At 51.8% G+C, this 21,295-nt stretch overlaps 1 protein-coding gene across 1 annotated transcript; it reads left to right on the top strand.

Annotated features, from left to right (window-relative positions):
* Positions 1 to 8,101: 8,101 nt before the first annotated feature.
* Positions 8,102 to 11,338, top strand: EPO (erythropoietin). Its single transcript, XM_055294437.1, has 5 exons — positions 8,102 to 8,632; positions 9,209 to 9,354; positions 9,613 to 9,699; positions 10,308 to 10,487; positions 10,622 to 11,338. The coding sequence occupies exons 1-5, from the start codon at positions 8,620 to 8,622 to the stop codon at positions 10,775 to 10,777; spliced, it is 582 nt and encodes a 193-aa protein (XP_055150412.1). The 5' UTR covers positions 8,102 to 8,619; the 3' UTR covers positions 10,778 to 11,338.
* The last annotated feature ends 9,957 nt before the right edge of the window (positions 11,339 to 21,295 follow it).

Here is a 21,295-nt window from a genome sequence, read left to right on the forward strand (position 1 = left end):
TAATAATTATCTGATGAATGAATGGGTCAGTGGATACATGGATGGTGCAGAGGAGAATGGCTTGCTGTCTCCTCTATAACAAGCCTCTGCTCCCTTAAGAAAAGGCAACCATCTCGTCACTTGAAGAATGCAAACAGAGGGTGGACTTTCACCTTCACAGGACCTGCTAGATTTCTTCCAACTCAGTCTATTAGTCTTGTTTGCTATTAGACAAATATACTTCCCTGAAAAGGGAAAAATTATTTGCTGGTTGATGAACTAAGACACGAGCAGAAGAGCTCACTTAGGCCGGGCACGGTGGCTCACGCCTGTAATCCCAGCACTTTGGGAGGCTGAGGTGGGTGGATCACCTGAGGTCAGGAGTTCGAGACCAGCCTGACCAACATGGTGAAACCCCGTCTCTAAAAAAGATACAGAATTAGCTGGGTGTGATGGTGCATGCCTGTAATCCCAGCTACTTGGGAGGCTGAGGCAGGAAAATTGCTTGAACCCAGGAGGTGGAGGTTGCAGTGAGCCAAGATCGCACCATTGCACTCCAGCCTGGGCGATAGAGCGAAACTCCATCTCAAAAAATAAATAAATAAATAAATAAATCACCGGGCACGGTGACTCACGCCTGTAATCCCAGGGAAGCTGAGGCAGGCGGATCACCTGAGGTGGGGAGATCGAGACCATCCGGGCTAACACAGTGAAACCCTGTCTCTACTAAAAATACAAAAAATTAGCTGGGCGTGGTGGCACATGCCTGCAATTACAGCTACTTGGGAGGCTGAGGCAGGAGAATCACTTGAACCCAGGAGACGGAGGTTGCGGTGAGTCGAGATCACGCCAGTGCACTACAGCCTGGGCAATAAGAGCGAAACTCCATCTAAAAAAATTAAGTAATTAATTAATTAAAAATATATATAGACACTGAGAGACACCTCTCTCCACTCCACTATTCTGACGACGCTTTTTCAGTAAGTTGCATGGTAGGGGCAGCTATAACACAATACCCAAGGTAAAGTGCCACGAATCTATCCCTGGCTCCCCAGAGAAACAGGAGATGTTGCTGGAGGAAGGCTAAGGAATACACTGGACATTTGGTCTCCAGGCCTCCCAAGAAAGGACAATGAGAGAAATAATAAAGTGGGAAGTAGGGCAATAACAGCTAGTGTTTATCGATTACCATGTGCCAGGAGTGACATAATCTCACCACAGCTGTGGGAGGCAACCACTATCATTTCCACCTCCCCCACTCTGCAAAGAAGGCTCAGAGATAAAGTCACCTGCCCAAGTTAGGCGCCTGGCAAGTCAGTGGCAGAATTCAGGCCACCAGGCTGGGCGCGGTGGCTCATGCCTGTAATCCCAGCACTTGTGAGGCTGAGGCAGGCAGATCACGAGGTCAGGAGTTCGAGACCAGCCTGACCAACATGATGAAACCCCGTCTCTACTAAAAATACAAAAATTAGCCAGGCATGGTGGGAGGTGCCTGTAATCCCAGCTACTCAGGAGGCTGAGGCAGGAGAATCGCTTGAACCTGGGAGGCTGAGGTTGCAGTGAACCAAGATCACTCCACTGCACTCCAGCCTGGGCAACAGAAGAAGACTCCATTTAAAAAAAAAAAAAAAAAAGAATTCAGGCCACCAATCCAAGCACTCCTGGTCACCAGACAACCAACCCCTTGAAGCCACCAGGCCACAGATCTGTTTGCTGAGAACAGAAACCTGGATGTCTGGTTCTATCAATGATTTTCTGACCAAGCAAGTAGCCCTTGCCTCATGGTCTCCAAATTGACTTTGGCAAAGGATTTTCCTTTGGTTCTCCAGCAGGAATCCCTTCTTCAGTGTCCCTTTTTTTTTTTTTTTAAAGAAAGACAGGGTATTGTTCTTTCACCCAGGCTGGAGTGCAGTGGTGCGATCATAGCTAACTGCAGCTTCTAACTCCTGGGCTCAAGCAATCCTCCAGCCTCAGCCTCCCGAGTAGCTGGGACTACAGGCATGTGCCAGCATGCCTGATGAGTTTTCTGTAAAGACAGGGTCTCCCTATGTTGCCCAGACTGGTCTCAAACTCCTGGGCTCAAGGGATCCTCCCTCCTTGGCCTCCCAAAGTGCTGGGATTCCAGGCGTGAGCTACCGTGCCTGGCCCCCCAGCATTCTTGCTTCCTTCACAGTTCCCCAAAGGCCACCCAACAAGGTCCCCAGCCACCTCCCCTCCCAGCACAGAAGGTCTGGGCCTCTGGCTGAACTCGAGCTGAGCTGAGAAGCCACTGCTTGGAAATGAGGAGGGGAAGAGAAGCCAGGAGGCCCCTTTCCCAAGTCCGACTCCAGGCATCTGGGGCTCCGTGCTGCCTGGGGGTCTGGGACAGCTTGCGGGGGGGGGGGGTGTAAATTTGCTTCTGCTTGGATTTCCAATCTGAATCCGCTGCCAGGAGGAATCCGTGGAGCAGAGCCTGCCTCCACACCCACCATCCTCCTGTCACAACTGGCCCTTTTCAAACCCTGCCTCAGTGGCTGCCTGCTCAGGAAGTGCATGGAAGCTTCGCACACCCGAGGATCCCAGGGAGCTGGGTTGACTGGAGGATGGCTCAGTGCCCCCTCTAGGCTGGGCTCTTCTCTGAGCATGTAGTGGAGGGACCACATAATACAATCCACACATGGGTGGTGACCACAGAAAAGGGACATGCTGGACGCTTGGTAGTCACAAAAATGCATCAGAACTTCCATACGCAGCCCTTCGCTCTCTTCGATGACCAGGGCACCTGCACTACATGACTCCAGACGGTACCATTCCCATCAGAGTCTCTATGGATGCCCCTGGGAGTTGGGCAGTGCTCAGCTTTGATGGCTGTCCATGGCAGTCCTGCCAGTGAGATGCCTAAGACATGTACATAAATGACGGCAGTGCCAAGGAAGGAGACGATTTCCTGCTAGGAGATCAAGAAAGGCTTCATGGAGGAGGCGATGCACAGATTTGGGCTTTAAAGAAAAGGAGGAGATGGTGTGGGAGGGTAATCCAGGATGAGCCGAGGGCAGGAAGGCACAAACCATCTCCTGCGGTGGAGGGAGTGGGAGTGAGCAAAGCGGGAGAACAGGCTTGAACATGAAGTGAAAGGTAGACCTTGGAGGGTCTCAGTTCTGAGGCAATAGGAAGCCATGGCAGGTTCCTGCTCAGGGAATTAGCACAAATGAGGCTGTTCAGTGGGAAAGTTAATTGAGCAGCAGGGTTAGGGATTAACTGGAGGGGTCAATGAGGAGATGCTTTGCAGTGGTCCTGGGCCTGTGGGTCAGCAGCATGCTAGAAGATGAAGAGCAGGCAGATGGCGGCGGTGGGGAGCACTGGGCAGGGGGATGGTGGGCATTGGACGGGGACCCCCATAGAGCTTCTTGTTTTCTTCCTGTTCCTCAAGGACAGATGAATGGACCCTGCATAGCTCAGTATCCAAGAGGCTCTGGGCTCCAAACCAGCCTCTCCCCTCTTAGCGGAATTACTATGGCTTCAAGCAGGGTATGGTGGCACATGCCTGTAATCCCAGCACTTTGGGAGGCCGAGCTGGGCGGATCACTTGAGGTTGGGAGTTCGAGACCAGCCTGGCCAACATGGTGAAACCCCATCTCTACTGAAAATACAAAAATTACTGGGCGTGGTGGCACATGCCTGTAATTCCAGCTACTTGGGAGGCTGAGGCAGGGGAATTGCTTGAACCCGGGAGGAGGAGGTTGCAGTGAGCTGAGATCATGGTGCCACTGCACTCCAGCCTGGGCAATAGAGTGAGATTCCATCTCAAAAAGAGAATTACTATGGCTTCGGATTGGGTATGGGGCGGACCAAGATCCTCTCCTTCCTCCGAAGCTGCAATCACAGCTCTCTCTCCAAAAGCCCCAGGGGACAAGGCAGTCACCACTCCTATCCAGCAGGCTCCAGCATTTAGAAGCTGGTGCCCCCGGCCCATCTCTCACTGCTCTTCTACTGCAGACAAGGATATAGGGACCCCAGAGAAGCTGTGTGAGAGGAGGGGCAGGTCCCACAGCCCAAAAGGCTCCTCCTCCTCCAGCTGTGTCCACCCCACCCATCTGTCTCTGGCCCCCTCTCCATGGTTAGGTCAGGGCATTGACGCAGCAGTCAGGGTCCTGGGAGAGCAGAGGCTGGGGAAGGGGAGCAGCCAAGACAGAACGCACGTGCGGCCATGTGTGGACGTGAGTGTGCGTGTGCACGTCCCAGGACTCTGGAAGTGATCAGAACCAGGAGCCAAGTGGGGCTGGGGGAGCCTGGACAGCAGGTTTGGGAAGGCTCAAGGTGAGCAGAGGATTCAGGGGAGCAGGGTCTGAGGGAATCAGGCCAGCCAGAAGCATACCAGCCTCCGTCTCCTGACCCCCACCCATTCATCTTGCCAAACCACTCATTTTTTCTTTTTTTTTTGAGACATGGTCTCCCTCTGTTGCCCAGTCTAGAGTGCAGTGGCGTGATCAGAGCTCACTGTAGCCTCGACCTCCCGGGCTCGAGATCCTCTGACCTCAGCCTCCTGAGTAGCTGGGACTACAGATGTGTACCACCATGCCCAGCTAATTAAACAAAAATAAAAATTATAGACATGGGATCTCACTATGTTGCCCAGGCTGGTCTCAAACTCCTGGCCTCAAGCAATCCTTCTGCCTCAGCCTCCCAAAATGTTGGGATTACAGGTGCGAGCCACTACACTTGGCCCAAATCCCCCTCCCATCAAGCTCTTCATCTCACCACACCCTCATGGTCCCTCACCCCTGACAGGTATTTATTCAAGTCACTTTCTCAGCCTGGTGACTCTGACTACCTTATTTCAGATACCCCTGCCCATGTCTTTTCTCCTTAGTTCTACTGGCTATTTGAAATCCTCTATCTTTTCTTTTTTTTTTTTTTTTTTTGAGACGGAGTCTTGCTCTGTCCCCCAGGCTAGAGTGCAGTGGAGCGATCTCGGCTCACTGCAAGCTCCACCTCCCGGATTCATGCCATTCTCCTGCCTCAGCCTCCCGAGTAGCTGGGACTACAGGTGCCAGCCAACACGCCTGGCTAATTTTTTTGTATTTTTAGTAGAGACGGGGTTTCACCGTGTTAGCCAGGATGGTCTCGATCTCCTGACCTCGTGATCCGCCCACCTCGGCCTCCCAAAGTGCTGGGATTACAGGCTTGAGCCACCACGCCCGGCCTTTCTTTTCTTTTCTTTCTTTCTTTTTTTTTTTTTTTTTGAGACAGGGTCTCACTCAGTTACCCAGGGTGGAGTGCAGTGGCAAAACCACAACTCACTGCAGCCTCAACTTTCTGGGCTCAAGTGATCCTCCCACCTCAGCCTCCCAAGCAGCTGGGACTCTAGGCACATGCCATCACACCCGGTTAATTTTTGTATTTTTTTGTAAAGATGGGGTTTTGCCGTGTTGCCCAGCTGGTCAAGCCAACTCCTGGGCTCAAGTGATCCTCCTGCCTTGGCCTCCCAAAGTGCTGGGATTACAGGCATAAGCCACCTCACCCAGCCAAAATCCTCTACCTTGTACCCATTTTTGTGTTCATCGTCGGCAACCCTACTTGAATGTCAGCTCCATTCCCTGCGCTATCCCCAGGTCCTTGGCCAGGGGTAGGTAGGAAATCCATAAACATCTTTTGAATGAATGAGTGAATGTTTCCCACTCTTTCCAAACAAAATCCAAATTCTTCAGAGAGGCATTCAAGACCGTAGACAGCCTGACTCCTCCCTAAGCAGCACCCTGGCCTCATCTTCCACCTCTCTCTTCTCCACCTTCACTTCTGCTCACCTGTAGGGAGACCCCCTGACACTACTGCTATGGAATAAAAGATGAAATGCTCCTGATTATTGTAAATACAAAATTGCATGCAGGATTGTGTAAAGACAATGCCAGGTTGGACTGCTAGAATGAGCCAACAGCGTGTGATGTGCTTCCCCCTGCATAGAGCCTATGAATGGACGTACAGTCAGGGAGGTTTCACATCACCAAGATTTCTATCCCAGAAAAGCAGATGTTCATAGCTCTGGGAATGGAATGCGACCCTTGTGGAGAGCCTATAAACGGACGCATGGGGGGCGCCTGTCCATATGGATAAGATAGGGCTACAAACGCCCTCATCTTGCTGTGGCTCTTCTAGGCCTCTTTAGGGTCAAGGCATACTCCCTTCTGAGAATTTCTGGTCTAACCGGTTGTCTAGCTTCACGTCCTGTTTCCATGGATTGTTTGTAACCAGCTTTTGTTGCAATTGTTACTGCTGATTAGTGTCTTGCTAATCATAGGTTATGGAAAGATTGTGTTTCTGTTTTAAGGCTCTGTTAGAAATTACTGAAGCACACACTATATTGTAAATTCTTATCTCTGTATACTGTACTTCTACATACAAGTGTACTGTACTTCTACATACAAATGTTATGTTAAAGAATTACTTCATCCCCATGTGACCATCTCACCTCATAATCAAATGACCCTAAATCTCTCACTAACCTACCCCTGCCCTCACTAAACTTAATAATAAATGCTGGTATATCTGGTGCATTGTTGACACCACGGGACCAGAAGGTGGTGACCCCCCTGGACCCAGCTTTCACTATCTTGTGTGTGACTATCATTTCTCAACCTGCCATTCCGTCTGGGAACAAAGAGATAGCCCCGTTGCACTGCAGGCTGCTGGCCAGATCCCACAATACTCACCTGACTCTCCATTCACTTTGCTGCAGCGACAATCCCCCACCCACCTCATACCTCTTCCCATTGATGTCCTACCCGCCTTCAAGGCTGAGGTAATTGTCACCTCCTCCCTCAAATCTTTCTTGATTTCTCCCAGCTAGCGGTGAGCTCCCTCTTCCAAACTCTTACAGCTCAGATCTGCACATTCCAGTCTTTTTTTGTTTTTGAGACAGGGTCTCACTCTTTTGCCCAGGCTGCAGTGCAGTGGTGCGATCATGGCTCACTGCAGCCTCGACCTCCTGGGCTCAGGTGATCCTCCTGCCTTAGTCTCCTGCATATTTGGGACTACAGGCATGAGCCACCACACCTGACTAATTATTTTTTATTTTTATTTTTTTTTAGAGACGAGGTCTTGCTATGTTGTCCAGGCTGGTCTCAAACTCCTGGGCTCAAAGGATCTTCCTGCCTTGGTCTCCCAAAGTGCTGGGATTATAGGTGTGAGCTGCGGCGCCTGGCTCTTTCTTGTCTTTTATGAAGCCTGAATGGGATAGGCTGGTAGTTTCACCACACCCATTTGACAGATGAGGACACTGAGGGCTCAAGGATGAGGCCACTTTCTAAGGTGTGAGAGACCAGCTAGTCTTGGTCTCCTGCTCTGGGAATCTCATTCATCTGGCTCAGGGGTTCCAGAAGCCATAAAACCTTAGCTGTAAATCCCAGGCCCCATCACTCTTGGTGTTAGCTGTATTTCAGCGTTCTTAAGAACTCGGCAATGCTGCCTAGCTAACCTACACCACAGGTCAAATAAACAGATGTCAAGGTGCATGTGTGTCCTGCACAATGGACTGTGTGCTCTGTGCACTAAAAGTTAAGTGTCTGGGGTGGGGGCTGGGTGAGGTGGCTCACGCCTGTAATCCCAGCACTTTGAGAGGCCGAGGAGGGCGGATCACCGGAGGTCAGGAGTTTGAGACCAGCATGGGCAACATGGCAAAACCCCATCTCTACTAAAAATACAAAACATAGCCGGGTGTAAAGGTGTGCCTGTAGTCCCAGCTGCTCCGGAGGCTGAGACAGGAGAATTGCTTGAACCCAGGAGGGGAGGTTGTAGTGAGAGGGAGATGGCACCACTGCACTGCCTGGGCAACATAGGGAGGCTACATCTCAAGAAAAAAAAAAAAGTTAAGTGTCTGGGTTTGCAGAGTACTAGACAGTGAGGAGTGGGGTGGGGAGGAAGAACCCCAAATTTCTTGCCCTATTTGCCCCCATCAAATTCCTCAACATGGTCAACACTGTTTCTAGAACATGTCCCGGGATTGTGGGAAGAGAGACCACTCATTTGCCCCTCCCTAAAGCTTCTGGGCTTCCAGACCCAGCTACTTTGCGGAACCCAGCAACCCAGGCACCTCTGAGTCTCCGCCGAAGACCGGGATGCCCCCCAGGGGAGGTGTCCGGGAGCCCAGCCTTTCCCAGACAGCACGCTCCGCCCGTCCCGAGGGTGCGCACCCGGCTGCACTCCCCTCCCGGGACCCAGGGCCCGGGAGCAGCCCCCATGACCCGCACGCACGTCTGCAGCAGCCCCGCTCATGCCCCGGCGAGCCTCAACCCAGGCGTCCTGCCCCTGCTGTGACCCCGGGTGGCCCCTACCCTTGGCGACCCCTCACGCACACAGCCTCTCCCCCACCCCCACCCGCGCACGCACACATGCAGATAACAGCCCCGACCCCCGGCCAGAGCCGCAGAGTCCCTGGGCCACCCCGGCCGCTCGCTGCGCCGCACCGCGCCGCACCGCGCTGTCCTCCCGGAGCCGGACCGGGGCCATCGCGCCCGCTCTGCTCCGACCCCGCGCCCCCTGGACAGCCGCCCTCTCCTCCAGGCCCGTGGGGCTGGCCCTGCCCTGCCGAGCTTCCCAGGATGAGGGCTCCCGGTGTGGTCACCCGGCGCGCCCCAGGTCGCTGAGGGACCCCGGCCAGGCGCGGAGATGGGGGTGCACGGTGAGTACTCGCGGGCTGGGCGCTCCCGCCCGCCCGGGTCCCTGTTTGAGCGGGGATTTAGCGCCCGGGCTATTGGCCGGGAGGTGGCCGGGTTCAAGGACCGGACCGGCGACTTGTCAAGGACCCCGGAAGGGGGAGGGGGGTGGGACAGCCTCCACGTGCCAGCGGGGACTTGGGGGAGTCCTTGGGGATGGCAAAAATCTGACCTGTGACGGGGACACAGTTTGGGGGTTGAGGAGAAGAAGGTTTGGGGGTTCTGCTGTGCCGGTGGCGAGGAAGCTGATAAGCTGATAACCTGGGCGCTGGAGCCACCACGTATCTGCCAGAGGGGAAGCCTCTGTCACACCAGGATTGAAGTTTGGCCGGAGAAGTGGATGCTGGTAGCTGGGGGTGGGGTGTGCACAGGGCAGCAGGATTGAATGAAGGCCAGGGAGGCAGCACCTGAGTGCTTGCACGGTTGGGGACAGGAAGGACGAGCTGGGGCAGAGGCTTGGGGATGAAGGAAGGAAGCTGTCCTTCCACAGCCACCCTTCTCCTCCCTCCCCGCCTGACTCTCAGCCTGGCAATCTCTTCTAGAATGTCCTGCCTGGCTGTGGCTTCTCCTGTCCCTGCTGTCTCTCCCTCTGGGCCTCCCAGTCCTGGGCGCCCCACCACGCCTTATCTGTGACAGCCGAGTCCTGGAGAGGTACCTCTTGGAGGCAAAGGAGGCCGAGAATGTCACGGTGAGACCCCTTCCCCAGCACATTCCACAGAACTCACACTCAGGGCTTCAGGGAACTCCTCTGAGATCCAGGAACTTGGCACTTGGTTTGGGGTGGAGTTGGGAAGCTAGACACTGCCCCCCTACATAAGAATAAGTCTGGTGGCCCCAAACCATACCTGGAAACTAGGCAAGGAGCAAAGCCAGCAGGTCCTATGGCCTGTGGGCCAGGGCCAGAGCCCTCAGGGACCCTTGACTCCCCGGGCTCTGTGCATTTCAGACAGGCTGTGCCGAACACTGCAGCTTGAGTGAGAATATCACCGTCCCAGACACCAAAGTTAACTTCTATGCCTGGAAGAGGATGGAGGTGAGTTCCTTTTTTTTTTTTTTTTTCCTTTCTTTTGGAGAATCTCATTTTGCGAGCCTGATAGGATGAAAGGGAGAATGATCGAGGGAAAGGTAAAATGGAGCAGCAGAGATGAAGCTGCCTGGGCGCAGAGGCTCACGTCTGTAATCCCAGGCTGAGACGGCCGAGATGGGAGAATTGCTTGAGCCCTGGAGTTTCAGACCAACCTGGGCAGCATAGTGAGATCCCCCATCTCTACAAACATTTTAAAAAAGTAGTCAGGCGAGGTGGTGCATGGTGGTAGTCCCAGATATTCAGAAGGCTGAGGTGGGAGGATTGCTTGAGCCCAGGAATTTGAGGCTGCAGTGAGCTGTGATCACACCACTGCACTCCAGCCTCAGTGACAGAGTGAGGCCCTGTCTCAAAAAAGAAAAGAAAAAAGAAAAGTAATGAGGGCTGTATGGAATACATTCATTATTCATTCACTCACTCATTCATTCATTCATTCATTCATTCAACAAGTCTTATTGCATACCTTCTGTTTGCTCAGCTTGGTGCTTGGGGCTGCTGGGGGGCAGGAGGGAGAGGGTGGCGTGGGTCAGCTGACTCCCAGAGTCCACTCCCTGTAGGTTGGGCAGCAGGCCGTAGAAGTCTGGCAGGGCCTGGCCCTGCTCTCGGAAGCTGTCCTGCGGGGCCAGGCCCTGTTGGCCAACTCTTCCCAGCCATGGCAGCCCCTGCAGCTGCACGTGGATAAAGCCGTCAGTGGCCTTCGCAGCCTCACCACTCTGCTTCGGGCGCTGGGAGCCCAGGTGAGTAGGAGCGGACACTTCTGCTTGCCCTTTCTGTAAGAAGGGGAGAAGGGTCTTGCTAAGGAGCACAGGAACTGTCCGTATTCCTTCCCGTTCTGTGGCACTGCAGTGACCTCCTGTTTTCTCCTTCGCAGAAGGAAGCCGTCTCCCCTCCAGATGCGGCCTCGGCTGCTCCACTCCGAACAATCACTGCTGACACTTTCTGCAAACTCTTCCGAGTCTACTCCAATTTCCTCCGGGGAAAGCTGAAGCTGTACACAGGGGAGGCCTGCAGGAGAGGGGACAGATGACCAGGTGTGTCCAGCTGGGCACATCCACCACCTCCTTCACCAACATTGCCTGTGCCACACCCTCCCCCACCACTCCTGAAGCCCGTCGAGGGGCTCTCAGCTCAGCGCCAGCCTGTCCCATGGACACTCCAGTGCCAGCAATGACATCTCAGGGGCCAGAGGAACTGTCCAGAGCGCAACTCTGAGATCTAAGGATGTCACAGGGCCAACTTGAGGGCCCAGAGCAGGAAGCACTCAGAGAGCAGCTTTAAACTCAGGGACAGAGCCATGCTGGGAAGACGCCTGAGCTCACTCGGCACCCTGCAAAATTTGATGCCAGAACATGCTTTGGAGGCAATTTACCTGTTTTTGCACCTACCATCAGGGACAGGATGACCTGGAGAACTTAGGTGGCAAGCTGTGACTTCTCCAGGTCTCACGGGCACTCCCTTGGTGGCAAGAGCCCCCTTGACACTGGGGTGGTGGGAACCGTGAAAACAAGATGGGGGCTGGCCTCTGGCTCTCGTGGGGTCCAAGTTTTGTGTATTCTTCAATCTCATTGGCAAGAGCTGAAACCACCAATATGACTCTTGGCTTTTCTGTTTTCTGGGAACCTCCAAATCCCCTGGCTCTGTCCCACTCTGGGCAGCAGTGCAGCAGGTCCAGGTCCGGGAAACGAGGGCTGCAGGGGGCTGGGCCCTACGTGCTGTCTCACACAGCCTGTCTGACCTCTCGACCCTACCGGGCCTGAGGCCACAAGCTCTGCCTACGCTGGTCAATAAGGTGGCTCCATTCAAGGCCTCACCGCAGTAAGGCAGCTGCCAACCCTGCCCAGGGCAAGCCTGCAGTGCGCTGAGATTGTCATCAAGGAGAGGGAGTCCAGAGGATGGGTCCCTTTGGGGGTTTTGGGGGCTGGTAACAGCTGCCAACCCTGGTCACTGGCCCTTGTTAATTTCTGCCTCTTCTTTGGTCTCTTCGGCTGATGCCACACTCCCAGCATCAGCCTTCCGCCTCAGTGCACATCCCCACTAAGTCCAGCTGCCTCCTTTACTCACCTGAGGACTGTCACCACGAATGCTGTCCTCTGAAATTCACAAAAGGGGCGGTACACACAGATGCGGTTGGAGCCACCTCTCTCTATAAACAGCATCTGCTCGGGGACAAGGGCCACTCTAGGTGGTCCATTTATATATTTGCGATTTTGTTTGTTTGTTTTTAGTGACAGTGTCTTGCTCTGTTGCCCAGGCTGGAGTGCAGTGGTGCAATCATGGGTCTCTGCAGCCTCAAACTCCTGGGCTCAAGCGATCCTCCAGTCCCAGCCTCCTGAGTAGATGTGACTTAAGGGATGCATCGCCATGTCCTGCTAATTTTTAAATTATTTTTATCTTTTTTTTAGAGATGGGGGCTTGCTATGTTGCCCAGGCTGGTCTCAAACTCTGGGCTCAAGTGATCCTCCCTCCTCAGCCTCCCAAAGTGCTGGGATTACAGGTGTGAGCCATTGCGCCTGGTTTATTCCTTCTACCTAATCCCTACCTGCTCCTTTACTCCCCTGGGGTGGGGGACATGGAACAAATGAACTCTACTTCCACTCTTGATTTCTACTGTTCATTTTCCCCTTTACTCTGACCACAACTTCAGATTCCTTCTCAAAATAATGCTTCAGCGGGAAAGGACCACCGAGGAGGGACCTGTGCAGACAGCAAAAGCTGTCATAAAACTGTATGGGAGGCCAGGCACGGTGGCTCATGCCTATAATCCCAGCACTTTGGGAGGCTGAGGTGGGTGGATCATCTGAGGTCAGGTGTTCGAGACCAGCCTGGCCAACGTGGTGAAACCCCATGTCTACTAAAAATACAAAAAATTAGCCGGGTGTGGTGGTTGGCTCCTGTAATCCCCACTATTCTGGAGGCTGAGGCAGGAGAATCACTGAATCTGGGAGGCAGAGGTTGCAGTGAGCCGAGGTCGTGCCACTGCACTCCAGCCTGGGTGACAAGAGGGAAACTCCGTCTTAAAAACAAAACAAAAACAAACAAACAAACAAAAACAACTGCATGGGACCCCGATCCTGGTTGTTATCCCATATGTGACGGCCGGTCTTTCTGCTTGTATCATCAACTGTAGAGAAGTCAGCCTGTGTTCCCCTGCACATATGCAAACAGGAGAGAATGTTTTGCAATCCGCAGCAGGAAAAATTACGGGCAGGTTTTGGAGGTTGGAGGGTACTTGACAGGTGTGTAGGGAGCCGGGCGGTAGGTGTGGAGCTGGGATGCGAGGAGTCGCCAAAGGGGAGGACCCAAGAGAATTCTCCCTCTGTTCTAACCGGCTCCTGGGCTACAGTACCCTCTTCAGGTCTTACTAGGAACTGCTGGAGAAACCTACAAGTGATAGATTCCTTAGGGCTCTGACCTTGTACATTTCTTTTCTTTTCTTTTTCAATGGAGTCTCACTCTGTCACCCAGGCTGGAGTGCAGTGGCGCGATCTCGGCTCACTGCAACCTCCGCCTCCCGGGTTCAAGCGATTCTCCTGCCTCAGCCTCCTGAGTAGGGGGACTGTAGACGCCTGCCAACACACCTGGCTAATTTTTTTGTATTTTTAGTAGAGATGGAGTTTCACCATGTCGACCAGGCTGGTCTCAAACTCCTGAGCTCAGAGGATCCGTCCACCTCGGTCTCCCAAAGTGCTGGGTTTACAGAGGTGAGCCACCGCGCCCGGCCATGACCTTGTACATTTCAATACACATTTGCATTGTGGTTTCCGCAGATGGCATTTGATTCTTGCACCATGAATGCTGTCAGCCAGTAAAGGAGAAATCTCCCTCTTAGGCTGCTGACATCGGAGCTAAGAGGCTTGTTCTTAAGCCGAAGGAATCTGGCTAATAAGAGACTGAGCTGGAACCTGAGCACAGGATTTAGGACTCCTAATCCCAAATGCTGTCCACCTCTTAGCCTGATTTGTAGTCTAAGGCTCAGACATCTCATCAATGAGTAACCTGCTTTTTCCTCCCTCCTCTCCCTCTGCAGGATTCAGGGTCACTGATCTTATTCCACAACTCTCTTCAGACTTCTTACTGCTTTCAGTTTCTAAAATATAATAAAAAAATAGTAATTTTCAACCAGATGTTCTGGCTCATGCCTGTAATCCCAGCACTTTGGGAGACCAAGGTTGGAGGATCCCTTGAGCTCAGGAGTTTGAGACCACCCTGGGCAACATAGTGAGACCCCCATCTCTACAAAAAAATGTAAACATTAGCTGGATGTGGTGGCATGCACCTGTAGTGCCAGCTACTTAGGAGGCTGAGGTGGGAGAATCACTCAAGCCTGGGAGGTTGAGGCTGCAGTGAGCTGTGATCACACCACTGCATTCCAGCCTGGGTGACAGAGCAAGATCCCATCCCCACCCCCACAAAAAGAGTAGTTATCAAACCTGAACTGTCTGACCACTCCTGGGACGGATGTGAGAGGCAAGTACGTTAGAAACATTTAAAACATTTATTCCAAGTTTATAGAATGGCTACTGTGAACCAAGCCTTTGCACTAAGTGCTAGGAGACATGAAATGACACTCATAGCCTAGTGTCCAGTGGGCAGCCTCCTGGGGGCAAAAAAAGACACACATTAATTTATTTTATTTTATTTTATGTATTTTTTGAGACAGGGTCTTGCTGTGTCACTCAGGCTGGAGGGCAATGGCGCGACCTCAGCTCACTGCAACCTCCATCTCCTGGGTTCAAGCAATTCTTGTGCCTCAGCCTCCCGAGTAGCTGGGATTACGGGCACATGCCACCACACCTGGCTAATTTGTGTGTGTGTATTTGTGTTTTTTTGTTTGTTTGTTTGCTTTTGTTTTTTTGTTGTTGTTGTTTTTTGTTTTGGTAGAGATGGGGTTTCTCCATGTTGGCCAGGCTGGTCTCAAACTTCCGATCTCAGGTGATCCACTCATCAGTCTCCCAAAATGCTGGGATTACATGCATGAGCCACTGCACCTGGCCTTGTTGCACATTAATTCAGACATAGTCATTTTGGTATGGGACTGAGTGCTAAGCTGTGCAATGCCAAGAGGCTGGGGAAGGGAAGAACCACAGGAGTTAGAAGAACTAAATGAGGCCCAGAGTCCGTGCTGAGAGGCAGATTCCCAAGGAGGGTGTTGCCAGATTTCAGAGGTTCTTCGAGTGCGGGCCAGGAAAGGAACTTTCCTCTGAACTATGATTATGGTTATTTTTTTTTTTTTTTTTTTTTTGAGATGGAGTCTTGCTCTTCCCCCAGGCTGGAGTGCAGTGGCGCGATCTCGGCTCACTGCAAGCTCCGCCTCCTGGGTTCACACCATTCTCCTGCCTCAGCCTCCCGAGTAGCTGGGACTACAGGCGCCCGCCACCATGCCCAGACAATTTTTTTTTGTATTTTTAGTAGAGACGGGGTTTCACTGTGTTAGCCAGGATGGTCTTGATCTCCTGACCTTGTGATCCGCCCGCCTTGGCCTCCCAAAGTGCTGGGATTACAGGCTTGAGCCACCACGCCCGGCCGATTATGGTTATAATTAACAACACATTCAATCTGTGGCATCTGCATGCTACGATTCTCACCCGAACTCCACGAAGCAGCAATACAATGGGTATCATCCCCATTTGTCAGATGGGGAACTAAGTTCTGCTGGAAAGTGACAGAGCCAACACTTTTGACTTTCTGGTGGGGACAGGAGCCAGCAAAGGCTAGTTCTGAGTCAAGGGGTTACAGAATTGTTTAAAGATGATGCCTTCTGTTTGTAGAGAGCTTGGCTATTTACATGAAAAGCATGTGATTTCCTGGCATCCTTTTCATTTGCTCTCCTAACGCCAAGAGGAAGGCAGGGATGATGGACAGTCCCCATTTTGCAGAGGAGGAAACTGAGGCCCAGAGAGATTATGGGCCTTGCCCAGTTCATGAAACACGGAGATGGGGCTGGACGAAGTGGCTCATACCGGTAATCCCAGCATTTTGGGAGACTGAGGCAGGAGGAGGGCTTGAGCACAAGAGTTCCAGACTGGCCAAGGAAACATAGGGAGATCTTGTCTCTAAAAAAAATTTTAAAGCAGTGGGGCGTGATGGTGTGCACCTGTAAGCCCAGCAGAAGCAGGAGGGATCACTTGAACCCAGGGATTTGAGACTGCATTGAGCTATGATTGCAGCACTGCACTCCAGCCAGGGTGACAGAGCAAGACCCTGGCTCAAAAGAGAAAAAAAAAAAAAGGTCCGGGTGTGATGGCTCAGGTCTGTAATCCCTGAACTTTGGGAGGCTGAGGTGGGTAGATCACTTGAGGTCAAGAGTTTGAGACCAGCCTGGCCAACATGGTGAAACCCCATCTCTACTAAAATTACAAACATTAGCCAGGTGTGGTGGTGCACGCCTGTAATCCCAGCTACTTCGGAGGCAGAGGCATGAGGATTGCTTGAACCTGCGAGGCAGAGGTTGCAGTGAGCCGAGATCAAGTCACTGCACTCCTTCCTGAGCAACAAGAGCGAGACTCTGTCTCAAAAAGAAAAAAAAAAGAGAGAGAGAGAGTCCCTTTTCTCTTTGACCCAGGATCACCAGGGAGAGGAAAGAGAAGAGATGGAGTGGATGAGACAGCTGTGGTCAGCAAGGCGTGTCCATCTTCCACGACCGACTCCTTCCCATTCAATCCCCTGCCTTGGGATCCTGCTTCTTCTCTGCATAGGCAGAAAGTACCTACCAACTTCCCTTCTTCCCAACTCCCTGCTCTGAGTACTGCACTAGGAGCCAACTCAGCCACCTCCTGCAGCCCCAGCTCTCCATCTTAACTGCAGCCTCTCGCTCTTGGGTACTCACTGACTCAAATCCTCCCTCTGGGCCCAAGCATCAGGCTGAACAAAGACCAGTCCCTAGTTCACAGGTCACATAGGATTCTTTTTTTTTTTCTTTGAGACGGGGTTGCTCTCTTGTTGCCCAGGCTGGAGTGCAATCCCACCTGCCTCAGCCTCCCAAAGTGCTGGGATTACAAGTGTGAGCCACTGTGCCTGGCCAGTCACCTAGGGTTCTGCTGGAACTACTGAACCATAGTTCAGTAGGTGATTTTACCACAGTAGGGTTTGTTGCTGGAGTTGCACTGGCTAAACAGGGTCTTTTAGACACTGGAATCTAAGCTGAAGGCTAATTATATTATTTGAAGATGGTGAAAGTTAATTCTACTAAAATTCCATCATAAAACTGTGGCATTGTGAAAGATTGTTGGCAACAAATAAATAGACGATAGTATAGTTTCTCAATTTATGGGAGTCATGGCCAAATATCTCTAAACTCCCTTCTTTATTTAAGAAAATTGATTACTAAAAATGGCCAGTGGCTCACGCCTGTAATCCCAACACTTTGGGAGGCCAAGGTGGGCAGATCACCTGAGGTCAGGAGTTTGAGACCAGCCTGACCAACACGGAGAAATCCTGTCTCTACTAAAAATACAAAATTAGCCAGGTGTGGTGGCACATGCCTGTAATCCCAGCTACTCAGGAGGCTGAGGCAGGAGAATCATTTGAACCCGGGAGGCAAAGGTTGCAGTGAGCTGAGATCGTACCATTGCACTCCAGCCTGGGCAACAAGGGCAAAACAAGAGAAAAAAAAGAAATTACATGACCAGGCATGGTGGTGTACGCTTGTAATACCAGCACTGTGGGAGGCCAAGGTGAGAGGATCACTTGAGGCTGGTAGTTCAAGACCAGCCTGGTCAACATAGCAAGACCCCCGTTTCTATAAAAAATGTTTTAATTTTCTGGGCTGCTAAAAAGTAGACTGTAGTTCCAACTACTTGGGAGGCTGAGGTTGTAGTGAGCTATAATTGAGCCACTGAACTCTAACCTGGGTGATAGAGCAAGACATTGTCTCAAAAAAAGAAACGTGACTGCCACACATAGCTTTCTTTCTTTTATTATTATTATTATTTTTTGAGACAGAGTCTCACTCTGTCACCCAGGCTGGAGTGCAGTGGTGTGATCTCGGCTCACTGCAACCTCCCCGTCCTGGGTTCAAGTGATTCTCCTGCCTCAGCCGCCTGAGTAGCTGGGACTACAGGTGCACACCACCATGCCCAGCTAATTTTGTATTTTTAGTACATACGGGGTTTCACCATGTTGGCCACACTGATCTCGAACTCCTGGCCTCAGGTGATCTGCCCGCCTTGGCCTCCCAAAGTGTTGGGATTATAGGCGTGAACCACTGCACCCAGCCAACATCATAGATTTCTGGCTTTCAAAAATCTTGGCTGTACTGATTGAGCCTCCTCCCCAGTCTTACAGAGGAAGGAACTAAGACACAGAGAGTGTGAGAAAAGTTCCCAAAGACACACAGCAAATTTAGGACTGGGCTCCAGTTCTCTCCAGGGGTTTTCCACAGCCCAAGGTCTCTCACACCTGTTCCCACAGCTGCCAGTCTTGTCAAGGTTGCCAGTCTCTGGGGCCTTGCTGGTTCCTGGCTCCCTAAAATACAGGGCCCAAGGGTCCTCCCCAACTTTCCTGTCCTGCCTTGAGCTCCCCACCCCCACTTCCAGATGGATTGGGAGCTGTGACCCCCAGCTCTGTGGTCCCAAAGGGAGGTCAGCTAAAGCAGCTACCAGGGGACTTATTGCCCAACAGGGAGTGGCTGTGATCAATGTCTTCTGCTGCTCTTCCCTGGGTTAACCATTTCCTGGCCCTGGCCTCTCTGTTGATTCCTCTGCTAACCTGGTATGGAGGAAGGGTGGACAAGGGCTTGGGATGGACGCCATTGATATCCCCAGGTCTGACATAAACAGGCAGGGGGGTGCTCTCAGTCCTCAGATGTCCTCCCTGCCTGGGCTCTGTTGGCATTCCATGGCGAGGCTCTTCAGCCTCATTTGGGCAGAAGGCGTCCTGGGGATTGCAAAGGGGCTTTCTTTCTCTTTTATTTCTGTTTGTTTGTTTTGTTTTGTTTTGTTTTTTTGAGACAGAGTCTCTGTCACCCAGGTTGGAGTGCAGTGGCGCGATCTCGGCTCACTACAAGCTCCGCCTCCCGGGTTCATGCCATTCTCCTGCCTCAGCCTCTCCGAGTAGCTGGGACTACAGGCGCCCGCCACCACGCCTGGCTAATTTTTTGTATTTTTAGTAAAGACAGGGTTTCACCGTGGTCTCGATCTCCTGACCTCATGATCCACCTGCCTCGGCCTCCCCAAGTGCTGGGATTACAAGCGTGAGCCACCGTGCGCAGCCTATTTATTTCTTTTTAGAAATGGTCTCCTTGTGTTGCCCAGGCTGGAGTGCAGTGAAACTATCATAGCTCACTGCAGCCTTGAACTCCTGGGTTCAGGCGACCCTCTCGCCTCAGCCTTCTGAGTAGCTGGAACTACAGGTGTGCACCACCATGCTTAGATAATTTTTGTATTTTTTGTGTAGAGGGTGGGTTCTCGCTATGTTGCCCCAGCTGGTCTCGAACTCCTGGGCTCAAGCAATCCTCCTACCTGGCCTCCCAAAGTTCTGGGATTACAGGCACAAGCCTCCACGCCTTGCCTTGCCTTTTCCTTTCCTTTTTCCTTTCCTTTTCCTTTTTCTTTTTCTTTTCTTTTGAGACAGATTTTTGCTCTTGTTGCCCAGGCTGGAGCACAATGGCACTATCTTGGCTCACTGCAACCTCTGCCTCCCAGGTTCAAGCAATTCTCCTGCCTAGTACTATACTCCCGAGTAGCTGGGAGTACAGGCATGTACCACCATGCCCAGCTAATTTTTTGTATTTAGTAGAGACGGAGTTTCACCATGTTAGTCAGGCTGGTCTCGAACTCCTGACCTCAAGTGATCTGCCCACCTCGGCTTCCCAAAGTGCTGGGATTACAGGCGTGAGCCACTGTGCCTGGCCTCCAGCTATTTCTTAATATGATCCAATTACATACCTACTGATAAATATTTATGATGATAATTTTTCCTATTGTAAACAACTTTGCAATTAACATCTTCAGGTATTCGCAAATTTGTGCAAAATGCATGTATTTCTGTAGCAAGATTCCTAGAAATGTTAGGTCAAAGATAATGCACATTTGAAAGTTCAACAGTCATTGTCAAATGCCTTCTAAGAAGTTTTCTGGCCAAGCATGGTGGCTCACACCTGTAATCCCAACACTATGGGAGGCCAAGGGGGGTGGATCACCTGAGGTCAGAAGTTCGAGACCAGCCTGACCAACATGATGAAACCCCATCTCTACTAAAAATACAAAATTAGCCGGGTGTGGTGGCACATGCCTGTAATCCCAGCTACTTGGGAGGCTGAGGCAAGAGAATTGCTTGAACCCGGGAGGCGGAGGTTTGCAGTGAGCCGAGATTGTGCCATTGCTCTCTAGCCTGGGTGACAGAGCGAGACTCCTCCCCCAAAACAAACAAGCAAACAAACAAACAAACCAAAAAACAAACGCCTTCTAAGAAGTTTTCACTGGCTGGGCACAGTGACTCATGTTTGTAATCTCAGCACTTTGGGAGGCTGAGGCAAGCGGATCACTGGAGCCCAGGAGTTTGAGACCAGCCTGGGCAACATAGTGAGACCCTATCTCTACAATACAAACAAACAAACAAACAGAAATTAGCTAGGCATGGTGGCTCGTGCCTGTAATCCCAGCTACCCTGGGAGGCTGAGGTGGAAGGACTGCTTGAGCCTGGGAGGTTGAGACTGCAGTAAGCTGTGATGGCACCACTGCACTCCAGCCTGGGCAACAGAGTGAGACACTGTCTCAAAAAAAAAAAAGTTTTCACCAACATTCTTTTTTTGTGTTGTTTTGAGACAGGGTCTCGCTCTGTTGCTCTGGCTGGAGTACAGTGGCTTGATCACAGCTCACTGCAGCCTCGAACGCCTAAGTCCTCCCGCCTCAACCTCACAACCAGCTGGGACCTACAGGCACATACTGCCATGCTTGGTTAATTTTTAAATTTTTTTTTTTTTTTTTTGAGACGGAGTCTCGCTCTGTCACCCAGGCTGGAGTGCAGTAGCACAATCTCGGCTCACTGCAAGCTCTGCCTCCCGGGTTCACGCCATTCTCCTGCCTCAGCCTCTCCAAGTAGCTGGGACTACAGGCGCCCGCCACCACACCCGGCTAATTTTTTTTGTATTTTTAGTAGAGACAGGGTTTCACCGTGGTCTTGATCTCCTGACCTTGTGATCCACCCGCCTTGGCCTCCCAAAGTGCTAGGATTACAAGCGTGAGCCACCGCGCCCGGCCTAATTTTTAAATTTTTTGTAGAGACAGGGTCTCACTGTTTTGCCCAGGCTGGTCTCTAGCCTCAAGCGGTCCTACCATCTCGGCCTCCAAAAAGCACTTGGGATTACCAGCATGAGCCACTGCACCTGGCCACCAACCTACAGTCTTATCATCACTGAGTTCGTATCTACCTGCATCCTGTCCAACACTCCATACTACTGATCTTTCAAATTTTTGTTGGCTGGGCACAGTGGCTCACGCCTGTAATTCCAGCACTTTGGAAGGCCAAGGCAGGCAGACTGTTTGAGCCCAGGAGTTCAAGACCAGCCTGGGCGACATGGCGAAACCCTGTTTCTGCAAAATATACA

The sequence above is a fragment of the Symphalangus syndactylus genome, chromosome 9 (genome assembly GCF_028878055.3).
Source record: "Symphalangus syndactylus isolate Jambi chromosome 9, NHGRI_mSymSyn1-v2.1_pri, whole genome shotgun sequence".
Classification (NCBI taxonomy): Eukaryota; Metazoa; Chordata; class Mammalia; order Primates; family Hylobatidae; genus Symphalangus; species Symphalangus syndactylus.

What these genes read in the sequence shown, in the direction of transcription:
- EPO (XM_055294437.1), top strand. An exon ending in AGGAGGCCGAGAATGTCACG is followed by an intron (nt 9,355 to 9,612) that starts GTGAGACCCCTT and finishes TGTGCATTTCAG; the next exon opens with ACAGGCTGTGCCGAACACTG. An exon ending in TTCGGGCGCTGGGAGCCCAG is followed by an intron (nt 10,488 to 10,621) that starts GTGAGTAGGAGC and finishes TCTCCTTCGCAG; the next exon opens with AAGGAAGCCGTCTCCCCTCC.